Source organism: Anthonomus grandis, chromosome 11, assembly GCF_022605725.1.
Source record: "Anthonomus grandis grandis chromosome 11, icAntGran1.3, whole genome shotgun sequence".
Classification (NCBI taxonomy): domain Eukaryota; kingdom Metazoa; phylum Arthropoda; class Insecta; order Coleoptera; family Curculionidae; genus Anthonomus; species Anthonomus grandis.
This window is the reverse complement of record NC_065556.1, coordinates 16,257,723-16,279,737: the sequence shown is the minus strand read 5'-3', so window position 1 is coordinate 16,279,737 and position 22,015 is coordinate 16,257,723. Positions and strand designations below refer to the sequence as shown.

Below are 22,015 nucleotides of genomic sequence, written 5' to 3'. Positions count from 1 at the left end.
TATTGTGAACTCTTACTGTAGTAAAAACTTCCGTTTGTGTCACACTATGGGAAAAAAGCAATTTAAGCCGATCTTTTCACAAGTAAATACCGATATTGTCATAAAATCATATTAAAGGACAACCGTCGTCATAAACTTAAAATAATAAAAACTTATTAAGAAATCTAAAATAATTATAAAATATTTCCATAAAATGCTTTTAATTAGATAAGTACCTTTACTCTAATGAAGTTTGTTAAAAAAATGCATAAAGAGTTCATAAACAGTAATATTGGTTATAATTTAAAGTATAACACTGCACAACAAATCGAAGGTTATTTTATGTTGACTGAAATATTTTTATTGTTGTTTACTAATTCGAGGCATCTGATTTCGAATCTGTCGTCAGTTTTACTCTAACAGCTCGAGCTGTTTAGATATAGCTACGTTCTTCTCATTTATCTTTATTTTTGGTTTTTTATCTATTATAGTCGCGTTTTAGATAAATTATTGTAATTTTCATCATGACTTCGCTAAGAAGGGTCTGCATTAACGATCCGAATTGTTTTTGTTATATTTGTGGTGAATATGTTTTTCGAAAATTTCGATTGAATATGTCAGACTTTGTGAAACGAGCGTATTTAGAGTGTTTTGGTTTTCCTTTGGAAACAGATAACAAGTGCTGGGTGCCCAATATTGTGTGCAAAATTTGTGTTGAAGAATTACGTTTATGGGCCACTAAGAAGAGACTCTCTTTTAAATTCCAATCCCCAATGATTTGGCGTGAACCTTTAAATCATCACGATGACTGCTATTTTTGCGTTGTTAATATAAAAGGAATCAACAAGACGAACCGCTCCAAATGGATTTACCCCACATCAACATCAGCTGTGAGGCCTGTAAGGAGCTCAAAAGATACATCTTTACCATTACCATCTACATCTACAGAAAGTTCTGATGAATTGAATGAACTGAGTAGCATGAGCGATGACGAGTTTGTTCCAGAAAATCTCTTTGAACCAAAACCATTCGATCAAAGTGCACTTGATGATTTAATTAGAGACCTTGGACTATCCAAAACTTCGTCTGAATTATTGGCCTCCAGATTAAAAGAGAGAAATCTTTTAACTAAAGAAACTAAAGTTTCTTATTACCGCACTCGAGAAAAAGACTTACTTCCCTTTTTCGCTGAAGAGGATAATTTTGTATTTTGTACTAATATTTCTGGTTTAATGACTGCCATGGGCTTGCAGAAATATGAACCAATCGATTGGCGTTTATTTATTGACTCGTCAAAACGGAGTTTGAAGTGTGTACTATTGCACAACGGAAATAAACTAGGCTCCATACCAATAGCACATTCAACTACAGTTAAGGAAGAATACCCCACAATAGCACTGGTCATGAACAAAATCAAATATAACAATCATAAATGGGTGATTTGCGTTGATCTTAAGATGGTGAACTTCCTTTTAGGACAACAAGGAGGCTACACTAAATATCTTTGTTTTATGTGTTTATGGGATAGTAGAGCAAAATCAGAACATTGGTCAAAAAAAGAATGGCCCTCTAGGGAAGCACTACTTCCAGGTAGTCTTAATGTTATAAATGAACCTCTAGTGCCACGAGATCGTATCATATTGCCACCCCTGCACATTAAACTAGGTTTAATGAAGCAATATGTTAAGGCATTAAATAAAGATGGTGAATGTTTCAAATATATTTCAAGGAAATTTCCAAGTCTAAGTTCAGAAAAACTCAAGGCAGGTATATTTGATGGTCCACAAATTCGCAAGTTGGTAAACGATCCTAATTTCACCAGCTCAATGTCATAAATTGAGAAGAATGCATGGGATTCCTTTGTTTGGGTTATCCAAAATTTCTTAGGTAATAGGAAGGGTGATGATTACATTGCGCACGTCGAAGAGATGTTGTCACACTTCCAGCGACTTGGATGTAACATGAGCATCAAAGTGCACTTCCTACACAGCCATTTACACCATTTTCCTGAAAATCTCGGTGACATGAGTGAAGAACAGGGTGAACGATTCCACCAAGATCTTCGAACCATGGAGGAACGATTTCAGGGTCGCTGGGATGCACATATGTTGGCCGATTTTTGCTGGAGTATTCAGAGTAGCAGTTCATTCAAAACTAGTAGAAAATCATATAAAAGAAAATTCCTGAGTGTATAGTTCTTGTAATTAAAAATGTTTGTACGTTGAGTGTATTTTTAATTCCCAAAAAATACTCCCTCCTTTTAACTCAAAAACTAGAGCAGACACATATAAACTGATGACATTATTTAATATCAGCATTAAAAATAAGCCTAGAATCATAAAAATATTCCATGCAACATACATGCTGTTGGGTGGTGATAATCTATTAATAATAAATACAGGGTGTTTCGGAACTATGGGATCAAAATTTTAGGGGTTATTCAGTGCAACAGTAGAAAACATTTGAGTATAGGAACCCATGTCCGGAAAAGTGTCACTACGGCCCTACGACGCGTTCAAATGTAGAAAGACGATGAATTCCCTAAATAGCATTTAGGTTTTGCCGTTTGTACATGATAGCAACATAACAATTGTTTAAATTGTCAATGTCAATGTTTAAAAATTTTGGCGCTTGTGTGTTGTGCATTTTTAAAGACGATAACATTGGAGCAGTTTCTTGGCCTCCTAGGTGACCCGATTTAAGGTCGCTAGATTTTTTCTTGTGGGGACATGTAAAGTCTTATTAGGTCTACGAAACTCCAGTAGAAACAGAACGAGACTTAATTGGACGAATTATAGCAGCATCTAAAATCGTTCAAAACGAGTATCAAATTTTTAGCCAAATCCGCCGAAATCATGTGCGACGTTTAAATCGGTGTAGTGAGATTTTGAACAATTATTGTGACAATACAAACGGCAAAAGTTAAATGCATTAAATCCTATTTAGGCCATTTATGGTCTTACTACATTTTAACGCGTTTTAGGGCCGTAGTGACACTTTTCCGGACATGGGTCCCTATGCTAAAATCTTTTCTACTGTTGCACTGAATAAACCCTAAAAGTTTGATCCCATAGTTCTGAAACACCCTGTATTTATGATGTAAATATTTTTTCACGACGTCACTGGTAAAGATTACTTGTGTCGGTAAAATCAACAATGCGATCCAGCGGCGTTGCGATGTTGTTGCCTGTTTCCTTAATATACGTTATCTACATTCATTTAACTTTGAATGTTGACTTCTTTATAGAGTATCTTATCATATTCTATGAAAAAAAAAGCTTTATATTTTATTAAAGTATTATTTTGCGCCTTTCAAAATAATTGACAAATTTTTATATTATAATGTGTTTTTTTTGCTATTTCTAGATAAGCATTTGGCTAATTCTAGCCTTTCAATGTTCTAAGGTCATCTCCAGTATGAGTAATATACTACGAGGCAAAAGTATTATAAGTATTATATTTATATAGAAACAATAATTTGGATAATAAAAAAAAGTATTGTGGTGTTTATGGACCTGACCAAAGCATTCTATACAGAGCCTCATAAAAAGCTCCTGGATGTCTTAGAGCATTATGGAGTGAGAGGCAGTGCAGTGCGCTGGATATTTTAAAGAACCGTTTATTAGACCGCTTATAACTTTTTAGTTTATTTTATTCAAAAGCTTGAGCTTTATAACATTTTATCAAAAGTACAAATGAAATTTGAATACTAATTTAGTTTTTTTATTCTGAATCTAAAGTTCCATCACATAATTTATCATATTCATGTGCATTAGAAATCGTAGGTAAATTTTTATAAAAAGTATCACAATCTTTGGCTATCAGGTCCAACATAGACAAAAGATGCCTAAATTACCGCTGTATGATTAAGGAAAAGTAATCAAATCTAATAATGGTAATGGTTCAGCTCTTCCCTTTACTCTTTTTAAATCGCGGGTTTTATAAATGGTGGTTTTTCATCCAGTGTATACTTAAATTGAATTAGTCCTTATAATGGAGACTGGTTAACAGTACCTCTTGTTAATTCTAACAAAGCTGATTTTGAAACTTGTTCGTTCAACTTCGTCCAGGTTTTGTTATCTGGACAAATCAGAGTCTTAAGTTTCGGTTATCAATAAAGACTTTAAAAAATTATCAGCGGATCATTATATTTTGTATTCTGACTTACATTACTTAAATTCGATTGTGGCGAAATAGTAATAGCGAAAAAGTATATAAGCAAGAAGTTTCGAGAAACAAATATTTTTTTGCACTTTTTACACCTTTTATCTCCTACGCAAATGACAACCTTGATTTTTAAAGGGGTGACATGGGAGGAGGTAAAGAACAGTCAGTATAGGCTTTAATGAGGTAAAGGTCATTCATAGGACCATCTATTTTTTTCCCCAATAATGTTAATTGTATACATGTTTCAAATTCGACCCCCCAACATGGGGATCTCGGAGTCTATAAGAGATACAAAGATCAAAAGAAATTAGGACAAAGTTGGGAATTTTTGAGCTTAGCAATTTGCCATTTAAAAAAATTAAAAATTCCGAATGGTTCCGAAGATATTCGAAACAATACGAAATTTTGAAAAATCGATTTTATTTGTTCTTGAGCTTATTTCTTATCCGATCTTAAAATAATTTGCACTTTTGCATTGCCACTTTTTTCGTCCCACATGATGATGATTTTAGATTTTTAATACGACATTTCGTCTTTTGCCACTCATCATCAACTCTGTTTTTTCTTATAGGTGCCATATTGGATTTTTACATTTTTAAAATCTCTGCAAAATTACCTTGTTAACGATGTATCGCAAGTAAAATTTATTTTTTTGTAAAAACCCGAATTTTTGGAAAAAAAACTAAATTTGCCGCGGTAGACTGTGATAAACTGACAAGACAATATTTAAACTGTCATAAATATCATGTTTTAAATATTTGTATATTTTGTTAGTATTGTAGTACAAAGTGACAAGTAGTTTTTACAAATGAAGAAAAGTGAGATATGATTAAAATGTATTATAAATACGATAGAAATGCCATTAGAACGTCAGAAATGTATTTGTTATTGTATCTGGAGCGATACTAACCGCACCATACTTTATTTAAAATCCCCCACATAATACACAAGTTTCAAATTATCTTACAGAAAGGTTTGGTGATAGGTGGGTTGGAAATAATGATCCTGTAAGATGGCCGGCAAGGTCTCCTGATTTGAATGTTTCATATACATTTTCATGGGGAACACTAAAGAATTGAGTTTATGTGAGGGGGGAATTTCAAAATATTGAGAAGATGCGTGGAACTATTATTAGGAAGTTTAACAGATTAAGTAGATGAGAAATAAATAGCGCGATGCTCAATATTCGTAAAAGAGTGCAATTGTGTTTTGGTACACAGGGACAACAATTTGAGCACTTAATATAATTTTATTTGAAAATAAATGTATTTTGTTGTTTAATTTATTGTTTTTTTAATTTGTTTATTTATTTACCAACGCATGTTAACCTGAAGATGAAATAGAATTATTAATAAAGTTTCCCTAGTTTTTTTTTGAGTAAATAGATTAATTTAGTCTCTAAAATAGTAACCCTAAAGTAATATGTGCACTACTACGGTATTGCATTGCTAGTATTTCTGTCTATCTTGTATTGATTACAGGTTTTTACTAAAAATAAATATTTCTTGTAATGCATCGTTAAAAAGGTAATTTTGCAGAGATTTTAAAAATGCAAAAACAAAATACGGCGCCTATAAGAAAAAACAAAGTTGATGATGGTTGGCAAAAGACAAAACGTCGTAATAAAAATCTAAAAACACCATCATGTAGAATTTTTTTCAGAATTTCGAATTTTTTCGAAAATCTTCGGAACCACTGGGAATTTTTTATTTTTTTTTTAAACGGCATATTGCTAAGATCAAAAATTCTCAACTTTGCCCTAGTTTAACCATCTTCGTATCTTCGTCTGGTAATATTTTATCACTTAGTATCACCATGGATTCACCAAGCTACTTGTTGTACGTTCAATTTTATCGAGAAAAAACCGTATAAATGGGGGTCGCACTCTTCACCACTCTAAATGGGAGTCATAACAAAATTTTATTTCTCGAATTTTTACGAGTTCACTGAAACTCATTTTTCTATCACTTTTATGTCCACATGCATAAAAGTTGTCTTACTTAAAAAAAAACTTTGATTTTGATGAAAAATTTAGTAAAATTGTGTGATTTTTTTCGGTAATTATGGTTTAATTAAAAGACCAGGCCCATTTTTTTCTTCTTCTAGTTTGTACGCAATACGTAAAGCTTATGCTAACCAATAAACATCAAATTATGACTGCCACTTCTGCTAATAGTTTACATAAATGGCCTGTCAAAAGCAGGTAAGAATTGACTAAAATAAAATTGCTATATAAGCAATTTTTTTTATATATATAATAATACTGCATAGGTATAGAGCTATGCAGTTAACATTTAATTAGGTGGTAAGGGAGAGGGGTATTTTTAGGATAGAGAGAAGTAAATGCGACGAATAAGTCCGCGTTATGTGAAAAATACTCAAAGTGGTCACCATTGTTCTGCCGTTCAAGTCAAAAAAGTACTTATGTCACTTTTTTGACGAAAATTTCTTTTTTATATCAATCGATAGCCAAGTGGTTTAAACATCTATCTGCAAAAACAAAAATCTAAAAAAATTTTCCGTTTTTTTTTAATTGCATGTTTTATGCAACTATTATCTGAATTTTTCCAAGGAAAAAAGACCTAAGCATAGAAAAAGTTATAAATAGTGACGTATCACGTGTGATACGCCACCATTTACAACTCAGAAGTCTCGTAAGTCGACTTAGGTCCTTTTTAACTTGTAAAAGCGTCGAAGATCGGCCTCAAATAGGACGAGGCTCGAGCGCTTTTACAAGTAAAAAAGACCTATGTCAAACTTAGGACTTTTTTTTTCCCTTATACACTGGGCAGCAAAATTAATGCACCACTACTATATTTTGAAAAAAAATTTTTTATAATATTGATCAAATATATTTGTGTGCAAATTAAGTATATTCTTATTCTAACGTAATAAAAGTCTTAACAATAAGAAAAATGTCAAAAGAACGTAACAAAAAGTATAGAAAAAAAACAAGAAAATTCAAAAATTAAAAGAATATAATAAAAATAATTAATAACGTAAAATATTTCCTTCCCTATTTTGAATAACAGCACGGCAGCTATTATTCCTGCTTAAAATTATGGGCTTTATCTTGTTTTGATCCAAATTATCATGTCCCAAACATTCTCAATTGGATTAAGATCAGGACTATTTGCTGGCCAAATCATAGTTTCAATTCCAACATCATTAAAATAATTTTGAACAATCTGAGCAACATGCGGTCTAGCATTATCCTGCTGAAACAAAAAATTACCATCAATGTAAGGGCCAAATAGTATCACATGTTCTTGCAGGATCTCCCTTATGTACCTATCAGCTGTTAAACTGCCATTATTAAGAGCCACCAAGTCAGTACGAGCAGTTAAAGAGATTCCTCTTCAAAACATAACTGACTCTGCATCAAATAATCTGGTGTTCTGGAAATTACATTGGGCATATCTTTCATTTGGTCTTGGATAAACTCTTTTACGTCTATCTGAGCTGTAGAGACAAATTCTGGTTTCATTTGACCAAAAAACTCTTTCCCAGTCTTCGTCAGCCCAATCGATGTATACCCTAGCAAAAGTTAACTGTGCTCTACAATGCTCTGGGGTCAAAGCTGGTCCTCGCGCTGTGATTCTTGGTCTCAGATTAGATTCAGCTAGGCGTCGACGAACAGTATCAGTTGAAATTCTGAGTCCATCTGCTTCCTGTAGCTGTGCCTGCAGCAATCTTCCTGTCACAAACCTTTGTCTTAAAGCAGAGATTCTTATGAAACGGTCTTGAACTTGTGTAGTTATGCGATGTCTGCCTTGACCAGGTCTTCTTAAGTGCTGACCTGTCTGCCTATAACGCTCAAACATACGGGAAACGGATGTATGCGATACACCAAATCTTCAATTATTCGAAAGCTCCATCCCTCTTCCAGTAAAATGACTGCCTGCGCACATTCTTCGGCCGTCAAATTTCTTATTGACGTTCCATAATAAACACTATACTTCAGTGTACCTCACAAATGTAAATTTTAGCAATAAAACTTACAAGCAAAAAAAGATATGTTAATTCAAATTTTATCCGGAATTCCAACGAAATAAAAATAAGACAAACATACTTCGAGTAAAATAAACACCTGTATAAATGAAGAATGTCTGTAATAGGGCAGTTTAAAATAAAAATAAATATTTCCATATTTCTGGAAATTTCCAAAAATAATTCGAAATAGTGTAGTGGTGCGTTAATTTTGCTGGCAAGTGTATTTTCATTATTGCACTGACCTAAGTCGTTTTTCTTAGTGCAAATAACAAAATTATAAATTTTTTTTAGAAAATCTAAAATAAAAAAATTTTTATAAAACATTTTTAAAAACGGAATCTGAAATGTTTTATCTGGTATGAAAATATGAATTTTAATATGTATTTGGAAGCAAATCGTTTTCGTTGATTTTCTCCGTTCCAAGCTGAACAGACTTAAGTACTTTTTTGACTTGTACAGCAGTGTTCTGATCGCAAGCTATTGCCCTCAATCCAACCTGCTGAGTAGCTCTCATTTTCATTTCTCGATTGTTCTTAATCTCCTTAGATGTAGCCATAATGTTTTGAAGGAACTCTTTCCTGGTTTCTGGAACTTCCTGGTAAACTTTCTGTTTCATAGTTCCCAAAAAAAAAATCCAGAGGGGTTAAATCGGGAGAACGAGGCGGCCAGGCGATTATACCAAGTTCAATTCATGTCCTTACCTTTCCCTATTGTAAAAATAGCCCTCTTCCTTAGTTCCGAATGAAATGTTACCTGCAAGGTATGGGGACTTTATTTTTGTCAGGCCATTTACGTAAATATTAGCGTAAGTAGCTCTTTTCTAATGGGATTCCAAAGTGATTAATGATTCTTTAGATGCATTTTGGAAGCAGCTAAATTTATTTCCTAAAAGACAGATTTGGAAAATATTGAATGCAGTGTAACAATCGCATACTTCAAGTGACCGATATGATAGTTGTGACTGACTGTAATACATGACTGCTGAAAATTATGAGAATTGAAATTAACGTTTACATATTTACATCTTTAATCTGCTTCTATCACTGGTATTTCAGACAGAAAATACGATTTTAGGAGTCTTTCTTTTAAGAATATAATTCTTCTGTAATAGAGTCTTGTTATGAGGTCTGGATAAAGGTAAATTTATGTATTTCTTTTTCAAGAACAAGATGAAGGTTTTGAAGGGTTTTATTCGAGGAAAGATCAATTGAAAACAATATATTTTGCGAATTTAAATTTCCTTTTACAAACATTTCCTATTTGATATAAATGATATAACCTGCGATAAAAATCAAATAGGACTTGACCTTTTATTCTCTTGACCGAGAAACTAATATCCACGTAACGTTCGCGTTAAGCCTTTAATCTTTTATGCTTAGACCTGAAGTTCCAATTTCACAGGGATTTCCGCGGAGATCCCGCTTTTCTTAAGGCTTTCGCTTGAATTAGACAATGGTAAACATTTTACAAGTTACGGGGTATAATTTCCGGTGACTTATAAAAATAATATAAATCACTTATTTATTGTTAGTTGCTTAATATTTCATAGCAGTTCATTAGAGCGATGTTGATAATCTAGAAGATAAATTTATTGACTACTCCGGTGTTGTTAAAATAACTTTGGTGGATTTTTGGCCATTTAGAAACCTCAACACGTCGTTAGGCAGTTTTGTTTTTATAAACTCTTATTGCTAATGTGCTGTGAAATATTTTTAAAATGGCTACATCCATTAAGTTATAGTAGTGTACAGAATATTTATATCTAAGGAACGATTTTAGTCACCTTAAGAAAACATTGATGGATATACGTATACAAAAAGCAGTAATAGTTTTTTATGCCAATTCCTGTCATTATATGCAATGACTTGGAATTTCCAGAAAAAAAAATCGGTCATCTGTTACTCATCACAAAATTAGGATATTGTTTGACATTTCATATGTATGCTCGCAACTGTAAAAATTACATAAATTAGACATTAACACTTCCTAATTATTTTATCTTTATATATTTTACGATTTAACGGTTTAGTCTAAATATTATTTGCTTACAACTTGTAACTTTATTCTAGTTGGTTCTTATATAAACATTCTAGGAATTTCATTTTTTTTTTTGCTTTTGATTAAAAAATATCACTTGGTAACTGAATATTTGGAGCGTATCTGTCTGTATGATTGATTCATTAAAACAATAATAAGTGTTGACCAAAACAAGTTTATTCCATATTTCTTGTATCGAATATGTCATCGGAAACACACTGCTGTATTTACTTAAATTAAAAGCCATTACTTTAGCGCTAGATGTAAAAAATAATATCTTATTACCAAATTTTTTGAGTGATTTACTCCCTATTTCAAAGGATGTCTTTTAAAAATTTAATAATATAATATAGGCATCAAGTCTTTCTTGATATATAATATGTTATATCTTATTCGATTCACAAATTAAAATCCCTCTAATGACTATTATGTTCTATCTGGAGGTTCCTATATTTAAGGGTAAGGGATCTCGGGATGAACTAACAAATTACCGCCCAATTTCTCTCCTTCCCATAGTTTTTAAAAGTTTTGAGTCAACTTTAAAGGATCAATTAACTATTAAGCAACTAACTTACTTTGAAAAAAATAATCTATTTGCAGAATTTCAATTTGGTTTTAGAAATAACAAATCTACAACATTGGCAAGAGATAGACTCACACAAAATATTATAGAAGGATGGGAATTGGATTTGGATTCATATACATCTTTTTATTACCTCACCAAAGCATTTGATTGTGTCCCTCATGAAATCCTTGTCCGGGAATAAAAATTATACCATGAACGGCTTTTAGCCAATAGACTTTCCCTAAATGCATCGAAGACCAACAAGTTAATATACCAGGTGTGGTCTCACACACAACATTTCTAGGAGTTATTTTAGATGATAAATTAACATGGAAGGAACATATAGAATACTTTTCTTGATAATGTCCTTAAGGGCTATTACATCCTTGTCTGCCTACCATGGTTACATTCCTGCAAATATTTGCTATGTAATTTTGAACTGGGGCCATTCTAGCCATGCACAGGAAATCTTTAAGCCTCAACGGAGATGTATCAGGACTATGGTTGGGCTGGGGTATAGGGATTGTTGTCGACAGTACTTCAGAGACCTCTACATACTTAAATTTCCTTGCGCATACATCTATCAATGTTTGGTTTACATTGTTATTAACATCTTACAGTGTAGAACTTATTCAGATGTACATCATACAACACCAAACATAGTAGAAATATCATCACAGACTATCACAGGCTCTCTAGAACCAGATGAGGGTCTGACTACTATTGTGTCCAGTTTTTTAACGTTATTTCAGTCCATATAATTAATCTTGGAGCCCAGATATTTTTTAGGAAATTTAAATTATATTTGGTAAATGGTGCCTTTTATTCTTTTGAGGAATACTTGGAAAGCAATTTTAATTTTCTTTGATAATTATGTATGAAAGTTTGGTCTCTTAAAGGTGGTCTGTTTGTTATATTTTATATGAATTGTGCTCAGATTTTGATGTGTAATAATTTAAATTTCTACTGTTTTATATTCATTTCTAGCCATTCGACTTACTATATCTTGACTTGTATAAACACAAACTGTGTAATGTATTAATAAATATATTATTTGATTTAATTATCGATTTCCTATCATGCACTAGATTCAAATCTTTTTCGCTTTTTTCACATACTTTTTCCGATTGTCGTTGATATTCATAGTCAAAATTAATTTCCTCAAAATATGTAATTGAACTTAAGACAAATCGATTTCAATATCAGATTTTAATCAAAAATACTTGGTCTGTGTTTAAAGTTTTGTAACTGGATGTATTCACATAATTTCCTACCTTTTGTTGGTTTATTTTCACTTTCGAATCTTATTATCATCTAGTCATAACCCTAACTTTGTTGTTGTTTGTTGCTGTTTGTGCCTATGAATATCATACCAAGTAATATATCCCCCTAGTAGTCATTTATGATATAATCCTAGTATTTTACTAGTTGCTTCTCGTTTTTACTATGGATTTCTTATCATGTAGTTTCATATTTACCTTTTGAGTTTTATTCAATCTCTACTTCTATAATTCTGATTTTTTTATTCGAAGTTTTCATAGTCAAAATTAACATCCAAATCTGTCTCCACATGTGTATTTTGATGTGGAGTTGAATCTAGTTCAATTTAAGAAATTCCTTTTTTAACAATTTCGGCCAAGACAACATGATCTTTCCACATTTTGATTTAGGATGGAAAATATTTAACGTTACAACATTTTTTTGAATGCATCAAAATTCCATTTTCTTGACATATTTTCAGTTTCACTATCACTTAAATATGAGCGGAACCATTCCATTGCCTTACCCCTGAAACCATAGATATCCAACTTACGCGAGTGACTAACACAATCTAAAGCATTTTTTTTTAAATGCAACTAAAAGCCTTTATTGATCTATTTTCAGTTTTCGGGATTTTAAATCAAAACTGGGTCTTTCAACTTAGATACAAAAGTTATATTGTTATTTAACACTTTAAGCTACTGTCTAATGTAATGGCTAAATGCATTTGCAATATATGTCCCTAGACCTAAACGGAAAATTATAGTTAACGAGTATAGAATAAAAGCTAGTAATAGCTAGTTTTAAGTGCCTGCATATCAAATTTTATGCTTTTAATGGAAGTCAGCTTACCTCTGTTTTAAGTTGGTTTTGTCTTAGTTAAGTGCTTCTTTGTAGAAACTAATATACCTTTTTAATTTTCAGGAAAATCAATATGGCAATTAGTTTTAGAACAGTTTGATGATCTTCTAGTCAAGATTTTATTATTAGCTGCAATTATATCTTTTGTAAGTATAAAATGACTGTAATAATGGTAAGAGATATCTGTGCAAATTTTTTTTATCTAGTTTCAAGAGTCTATTTTAAGAATCTAAATCTAAGCAATTGTTAGAATTGTTGATTTTATATTGTTAACAGGTTTACACTCGAACTCCTAATTTATGAGATTAGGCTTTGCGTGAAAGTAAAAATAAACTTCTCTTTAAATAGGTAACATTAATGATGTACGCGGATCGTGGGGATTTTTTCTAATTATGTTTGCTCATCCCATTATGTAATTAATTTCCATGCAAACAAGTTTTAATAAAAGCGATATTTTTTGTTACCACATCCACACCCAACAAATATAAATAATCTGATTCTCAATTTAGTTGCACAACAAATTTGAATACTATTACGTTCGAATTCATTACGAGCATTAGCGGCTTGATTTTCATTTATCGTCGGAAAAGCCCAGTTCAGCTTTCGGATGCCAAAATTAGTCGGTCGGACCTATTCGATTTCGCCGTTTATATTTTGATCAGTCCCGGCTCAGGTATGGACCGTAGAAAGAATTATTTGTGGTCTGTTTTGATCATCAGTTCGGTGCCGAGAAACTCAAGCCTCGCGGCTTGACAGACAAATTCTAAATTTATTACCCACTGCCCGCTCGTTGGGATGCCACCGTTTTTTCTCTAAAATTAAATTTTTGGATGTCTCGTGGCGACAATTATTGCCTTCATCGTAAGCTGAAACCAACATTTTTTGTTCCTCTTCGGGTTCGTCCATTATCCCGAATACACTTCAGCCTAAAGGCTTATTGTGCTCGCCCCGATATACACTATCGGGAAAAAGTGGAGAAACATTTAAAATATTGTATTATTTTTAGCTGTATAACATTTATTTTTCTATGAAGCCCTAATATCAAATCTCTTTGGAATGTTTTTTGTTTTGTTGCCAATAAATATTTAAATACCCGCCTTTTTTATAAATAATTTTAATTTTATGATTTAGCAGAGGCAAATAGTGAAGAAACATTCCTGTCTCATCTCTTTGTTTTTTTAAATTTTGCAAATTGTATGACTGAAATTGAGTTCAGTTAAACCTAGGTTGTATCCTATAGCGATTTAAAAATGCCCCGCGGATACAGCTTATCGGACGATGTAAAAAAATAATTGTTGACAAATTGAATAGTGGGCAAAAGCAAGCTTCAATAGCTAAAGATTTAAATCTTAATCGATCAATTATAAGCAAGGTTATTTCCTTTTGGAAGATCAGAAAAACTATAAAAAGCCCCCCCAAGACCGGAAGACCCCCCAAAAACTAATGATGCTGAAGATAGAAAAATTAAGAGGTTTGTAACCAGTAACCCATTTGCTTCAGCTAGTAGTGTTAAACAAGAATTACCAGAAGTTTCTCTCTCAATTCGAAGCATTCGGTATCGCCTTAGTGAAATGGGACTGTATGGGCGGCGTCCAGCAAAGAAACGTTTTATTTCACCTAGGAACAGGGCTGCTAGACTACAGTTCTTGCAAACTGTATCATCATCATTCATGGACCGTGGAAAAATTGAAAAATATTTTATTTTCGGATAAGAGCAAATTAAATTTGTTTGGATCCGATGGTGTAAAGTGAGTATGACGTCCGAAGAGTTGTAGACTTAATCCTAAATACACTTTGCCCACTATAAAACATGGCGGCGGAAATGTTATGGTGTGGGGGTGTTTTTCAGGAAGGGGTGTTGGTTCATTAGTGCGTGTAGAAGGTAAAATGGATCGTTTTGAATATCTGCGGATTCTTGAGCAGCAAATGCTTCCACATGCTGAAGACAACATGCCATTATTGTGGACGTCTCAACACGATAATGGTCCAAAGCATACCTGAGTACTTGTGAAACTGGTTAGGTAGCAATAAAGTTAATGTCATGAGGTGGACTGCTCAGAGCCCGGATTTTAACCCTACAGAAAATCTTTGAGAAGAATTGGATCGACGTCTACGGTAAAAGAACGAGGCTAAATTCAGAAACCAGGATGAATTATTTCAAGAATGAAATAAAATATGATTGACCATAAGTTCAGAATATATCAAAAAAACTAAATTGCTGTCACTGAAATCTAGGTGTATAGAAGTTATTGACACTAAGGGGTTTCCAACCCGATATATATTGTACTCTATGGAAAAATTAAATAAATTAATTGTTTCTCCACTTTTTGCTTTTTATTAAAATATAAAATTATAAATTTTCCGCTGGGAACCCGTTGAAGTGTAAAAAATCTAAAGTAAAGTTTGCTTGCGCCCCATTAAAGTTATTTTCTAAATAAGGACAACATATTACAAAAACAAAAAAAAAATTAACAAAAATGTGTTTGTTTCTCCACTTTTTGCCGATAGTGTACATATATACTACCCAGCCTAGCACCTTGCTGTCATGTACCAGCCGGTACAGTTCTTTTGCTGCTGTGGTATCTAAAGCTTCTGGTTCCTGTGTATCTCCCAAATATTTGTTGCCTTTTGCGGCACAATCCCTCGCAATTGCAAATGACATGTAGGACTGTTAAGTTAAGGTTTCTATTATACACTCCAATTCTGTTCAGGTGTTCTTTAACGGCCATTTGTCCCGTTCTGATATCTATAAGTGTTCTGAGTTTGTTTCTTCCAAATGTAAGGAGGTCTCCAGTAATTTTTTTTATCTATTTTAAAGTTCATAAACATGTTTTCTCTCCTAAGCTGTCTCATTTCTGTCCAGTGAGCTTGATGTTTTCTTTTCAACCAGTCCCTGATCTCACTGTGGAGTGTGCTTCTTGGCACTCCCAGTGCAACTTCTGGTCCGATATAAGGTGCCGTAGAGCCTTTTCTTGCAAGCTCATCGGCTTTTTTATTTAATAATAGGAATACCTGTATGTCCCGGAACCCATATAAGCCTAACTGAGTTACCTCCTAACGTTTTCAATTCCATGAGGCATTCCCAAACCACCTTTGATGTGACCCTAGGGTTTGATAAGGCCCTTAGGGCGGCTTGGCTATTTGTTATTATTAGCTATCTGCTTGTTAGTATGTGCTCTCCTAATGTTTTTCCTAGCACATTCTACTATCGCAAATATTTCTGTCTGAAAAACTGGCATGTCTTCCAAGCAGATGGGATGGTTCATGCTTAGGTTTTTTCTTCAAAAATTCCAGCTCCCGTTCCCTTGTCGGTTTTGGATCCATCTGTGTACCAAATAAGATCTCCGTCTGGTCTGCGGTTACTGTCATTCCATTCTTTTCTCGTTGGATATTCAACTTTGAATGGTGTGCGGAAGCAATACTTTGGAATCATGTGATCCAAAATCATTTGTGATTTGATTGCCTCACAGATTCCTGATATTCTTTGGTGTTCTGTTAAGTTAACTTAACTATTATTTCCCATTCGCTCCATTTCCAGCTTTGCTTCTCCTTGAATCACCAGATATAATGGTGGGACGTTAAGAAGAGCATGGATGCGGTTGGTGTAGATTTCATGGCTCCTATGCCTAGACATGTGAGCCTTTGGATTTTACTTAACCTAAGTATAAAACCAACATTAATAAGTGATAATTTCTTATATGACAGTGAAATAATTAAACTCTGTAAGGTATTTCAGAATTTGTTTTTTTTTTGTGAGTTCCATGATAACAAAACAAAAATGGTTTGCATATTACTGGTCTACAAATATATTCAAACGACCTAAGAAAGCAGAATCTAAAAAAGGTAATTTTTGTTTCTTAGTCAGACAAAAATGTTCAAAACCCCCATAAGTAATATAGTAATAGCCAATAGCAGGCGGTTAGACTGATGTAGCTATTGTAGGTTTAAAGATTAATGTTGTGTACTAGGCACTATAGCGGATCATAACTTCCACACTAGATCTCTGTCAAGGTGGTTCTTAAAAGAATTGACACTTGTGACAGTCATAGTTTTTCGGATAGGGTGGTCCATGGCCATGTTACTGGGTTGGACAAAAAGCTTATTCCTTGAAATTCAGCAGTTTTCTCTTTTTTTGAATGCCCACGAATATGCCGGCCTTGATTCTGCTGCACGATATTAAATAAAATATATCTTGAAAAATAAATTGTTTAGTCAAAAACGGCTAAAAAAGTTAAATTTAATATTGAGCGAGACACGTATTGACAGAAATTTTCTTTTTTTTTTTTAAAATTATTCATAAATTATTAAATTATTTTTTTTTTAATTATTCAGGTTTAAATACTTGCATACTTCGACGCTTTTGTTGGTTTAGTTATTTTTATTTTGGTATCGGTGTTTTGTTGAAGTACTTTTTTACATCGAATATTGCACAAAGATCTCAATTTTAACTCATTCAAAATTTAAAAAGTCTTAGCACTAAAACCAACAGTAATCATAAATCTAATCCTAAAAATGACTAGCTTCATATTGTTTTACTGTATTTTATTTAAATTAAATTAGCATTAAAATCTTAAAAAAAAAACTTCCCGCTTCCAAGGACCACCTTGTTAAAGTTCTTTGCAAAAGTTCTGCAGTGAGGTCTCTCTTTTAAATATGGATGTCATTGACAGTAAAGACTATTTTGCTGTCTTGGTTCCGATATACTGAATACAAAAAGAAGAATTCTTGATTTGATTTTGCCAAACATAAATGGGTGTTATGTCCAGTGTCTTCTTCTGATGTCAATATTCTTCTGATTCAGTAAGTTACTTTGAATTACATATCTATTGATCAATAGTCATTTTATTTGCACAAATATCAGTTTATAAGACATAAAGCCTAAATTGTTGTATTTTGTTCATGAATTGGACATTAGTGGAAAAAATGTCAATTTTCAAGGTGCATAATAAAAAAAATCATTACAAGATCCTGATGGTAATGACTTTACTCAAAAAAACCTTTAGTCACTTTTGCTGTTCTAATTCCCTGGATTCTCATTAAAACCGAGCATTCGCCAATCACCGAAATAAAAACGTCGGCCTATTTAATAGAGATTAAAGCCTAGAGTGCTGTTGCGCTCAAAGTATCCTGGCACTTTACTTCAAAGGCATTACCACTTCTCTCGTGTTCCTGATTAAAACGAAAACGACATACGGGATGCAGAACTGAACGAACTCGACTGTAATATGAACTCGTTAATAACGGTCTACGTAATATAACATGAGTTTTAATAGAATTGCATCGTTTACTTTATGTTGCCTGCTTTTTACTGTTAGGTAATAAAAACGTGAGCTAGGATAATTCCTGCGAGCCTGATGTGAGAATCATTATGTAATATATTTGTCTAGTTGCTATGTATCGTTTTTAATATTGTTCCTTTAAATAATATACAGGGAGTCCCAACTTTATTTACACACGATTTTTTGTCGCCCCTGTATATGATATGAAACAAAAATTTAAATAAAAAGTGTTTGTTTGGAAATACCAATTTTGTCGACAGTATTGGTAAATGTACAGAGTGTCTCAAAAACATCTGTATATTTTATCAAATTTTTACTCTTCATTTAATTCTTCATAAAAAATGTGGAATATACTAGACGTCAGATATTCATGGTTTTTGAGATAATTGCTTATTATGATTTTATTTAATTCTTATTCAATCTACTATTAAAACCGATTAGCCTACCTAGTTAAAATCGATTATAAAACTGGAATAATTAAAAAAAAACTTTACTGTAAATGTTCAAACTATTGACCGTTATCGGTTTGACAGAGTTCGTACCTTTTTATTAGCTCAGTGGTACACGCGCTTCTTATTACTTCTTCTGGAATTGCTCTACAAGCACGTGTAGTTTTGTTTTTTAAATCCTTAAAATTTCTTAGCCCTTCAGTGTAAACTTGTCCCTTTCAATATCCTTACAAGAAAAAATCTAGCGGTGTTAAATCAGGTGACTTGGTTGGCCACCTGACTGAACCTCTATTTCCAATCCAGTACCTTCCAATTCTACTGTCAAGGAAATTTGATACAATCTGCTATCTAAAATTAGTATTTCCAAACAAACACTTCTTATCTTAACTCTTTTTTTCATATTATATACAGGGGCGAAAAAAATCTTGTGTAAATACAGTTGGGACACTCTGTATATATGTATTTTAAATATAATGGAATTGTATTTTTGAATGGATTTTTTATTCTCTACAAAATTTCAATACGATTTTATGTAACATATAATTAAATTCACAATATTTAAAACATATAAGAGTTTAAAAAATATAACGTAAACGCTTATTAATATACATATATTTTGAATATAGAGACACTAGTTAATAAAGACAGAATTACCACAAAAATTACTTTTAAACGCTTAACCTATTTAATTAATTAAACATAGCAAAGTGCTAATTTGTAATAAAAAGCATTTGCATATTGTCTTTTATTACATTTCTTTGATATTCTCTTCTTTTTCTCCCGTTTAGTACATCAATATCAATAGCTAAATAGCCTCTTCCACCAATAACATGTCTAAAAAAAACTCCCCAACTAAACGTCATTAAATTAACCGGTAGATATTGTAACAGGTAATCAAGATTTAGGTGTAGCATATGTTACATAAAGTCATAATGAAATTTTTGTTGAATTCAAAAATGCATTCAAAATACCATTCTAAGAAAAACAAGTTAACTTGTCTATCTTCGTTGTGATGTCCGTTAAAATAAATTTCTTTTTCATTTAGGTATTAGCTTTATTTGAAGAACACGATGGAGCCTTCACAGCATTCGTAGAACCTTTTGTAATTCTCCTTATTCTTATTGCAAACGCCGTAGTAGGTGTATGGCAGGTAAGGTCATAATAACGTTCTATTTAAAATTGTGCTAAGGTTGTTTTTTATTATCATAGGAAAGAAATGCCGAATCTGCCATCGAAGCTTTAAAAGAATATGAACCCGAAATGGGTAAAGTCGTGCGAGGCGACAAACCCGGAGTACAAAAAATCCGTGCGAGGGAAATCGTGCCCGGCGACATCGTGGAAGTCTCCGTTGGTGACAAAATCCCCGCCGACATCCGTATCACCAAAATTTTCTCCACCACCCTGAGGATCGATCAGTCGATCTTGACTGGTGAATCCGTTTCTGTGATAAAACACACCGACCCCGTTCCTGACCCCCGCGCCGTCAACCAAGACAAAAAGAACATCCTCTTCTCCGGTACTAACGTCGCTGCTGGAAAAGCCAGAGGTATCGTAATCGGTACCGGACTCGCCACTGCCATCGGTAAAATCAGAACAGAAATGTCCGAAACTGAAGAAATTAAGACACCTCTACAACAGAAACTCGACGAATTCGGCGAACAATTATCCAAAGTTATTTCCGTAATCTGCGTTGCTGTATGGGCCATCAACATCGGTCACTTTAACGACCCAGCTCACGGTGGTTCATGGATCAAGGGAGCTGTATACTATTTCAAAATCGCCGTCGCTCTGGCTGTCGCCGCTATTCCTGAAGGTTTGCCCGCCGTAATCACCACTTGTCTCGCCCTGGGTACTCGTCGTATGGCCAAAAAGAACGCCATCGTCAGGTCTCTTCCTTCCGTTGAAACCCTCGGTTGCACCTCTGTCATCTGCTCTGACAAAACCGGAACCCTCACCACCAATCAAATGTCCGTATCGCGCATGTTCATCTTCGATAAAGTCGAAGGAGACCAGAGCAGCGTAAGCGAATTCGAAATCACCGGTTCCACCTACGAACCTATCGGAGAGGTCTTCCTCAACGGTCAGAAAGTCAAGTGTTCCGAGTATGAAGGTTTACAAGAACTGGGTACCATTTGCATTATGTGCAACGACTCCGCTATTGATTTCAATGAGTTCAAACAGTGCTTCGAGAAAGTCGGCGAGGCTACCGAAACTGCCCTGATTGTATTAGCTGAGAAAATGAATCCATTCAACGTGAACAAGAGCGGAGACAGACGTCAACAGGCCATCTGCGTCAGGCAAGACATTGAAACCAAATGGAAGAAGGAATTCACCCTGGAATTCTCCAGAGATCGTAAATCTATGTCTTCGTATTGTATTCCATTGAAACCATCTCGTCTTGGAAACGGACCCAAGCTGTTTGTTAAGGGAGCTCCTGAAGGTATATATTTTTTTTAGTTTTGGGGATTTCATAATGCTGTTTTCAAGGTGTTTGATAGTACAAATATTTATTTGTCATCTATTTGTTATATAATAAAAAACCACTTTTGATTGTCTTGAAAACCAAGCATCTTAAAGCACACATTAATATCGACACTATTAAGTAACGCCCTTTATAATATAGCAAGAGCCTCAGGCTCTTAGCATTTGTTATATTATAAAAGCAGAAAATTTGTCTACATGTGTCCACGATACAGGTATGAACGGATTATTGTTATTATATATATTAAAAATCGACTAATGGAACCAAATTGTTATAAGGATTTGTAACTATATAAAAAAATTTCATTTTACAAAAATTTGAATCTTTTAAAACAACTTTTACTTAATGAAATGAAGATTTAAGAAAATTATAAATAAATATAGTTTGATAGATTTCCAAAAATTATTGAAAAAGGAGGAATAGATGGTAACATTGAATAAGTTAGAATTTGAAGAGATTTGTTTGAACATATGCTGTGTTAATATAGAGAGGATATTAATATTCCGATGCTAATAGATCCAATGAAAAAGAAAGAACTTAAAGCTATTACTATATTTAGCCATTATTTTTTGATTCTTCTAAAGTTAGTTTTTTTAAGTGAACATTATTCCAAATTGTAAAAATATAGTGAGCTCTCAAAAATTGCTTTAATAGCTCACTTACTAGGTGGTAAACTGCTAGCAACAAAATTTCGCATTTTTGTACGATTTCATTCACACCAGAGACTGAATAGTCATGGATAATTTTCATTATAATCTGTATCCCAAAAACTCCAAAAAATGAATAATAAGAAAGTTTGAAATTAGTAAACTTATCTGAACGTCTAACTAGAACAATAAAAAATACAAAATTATATTAAAACATGCAATTATAATATCCTACATATCAATAGGATAATAACTGCAATTGGAAAGTTAATAGATTCGATGATAATCCTCTTTAA

At 33.1% G+C, this 22,015-nt stretch overlaps 1 protein-coding gene across 3 annotated transcripts in view; it reads left to right on the top strand.

Moving 5' to 3' along the window:
- The window catches only part of LOC126742447 (calcium-transporting ATPase sarcoplasmic/endoplasmic reticulum type), an 82,832-nt gene that overhangs the window by 23,828 nt on the left and 36,989 nt on the right, over positions 1–22,015 (top strand). For all 3 annotated transcript variants that reach the window (XM_050449096.1, XM_050449094.1, XM_050449095.1), the window contains exons 4-6: positions 12,926–13,008; positions 19,636–19,740; positions 19,800–21,030. In XM_050449096.1, the coding sequence (XP_050305053.1) occupies positions 12,926–13,008; positions 19,636–19,740; positions 19,800–21,030 (1,419 nt within the window). The remainder of the gene's footprint in view (positions 1–12,925; positions 13,009–19,635; positions 19,741–19,799; positions 21,031–22,015) is intronic.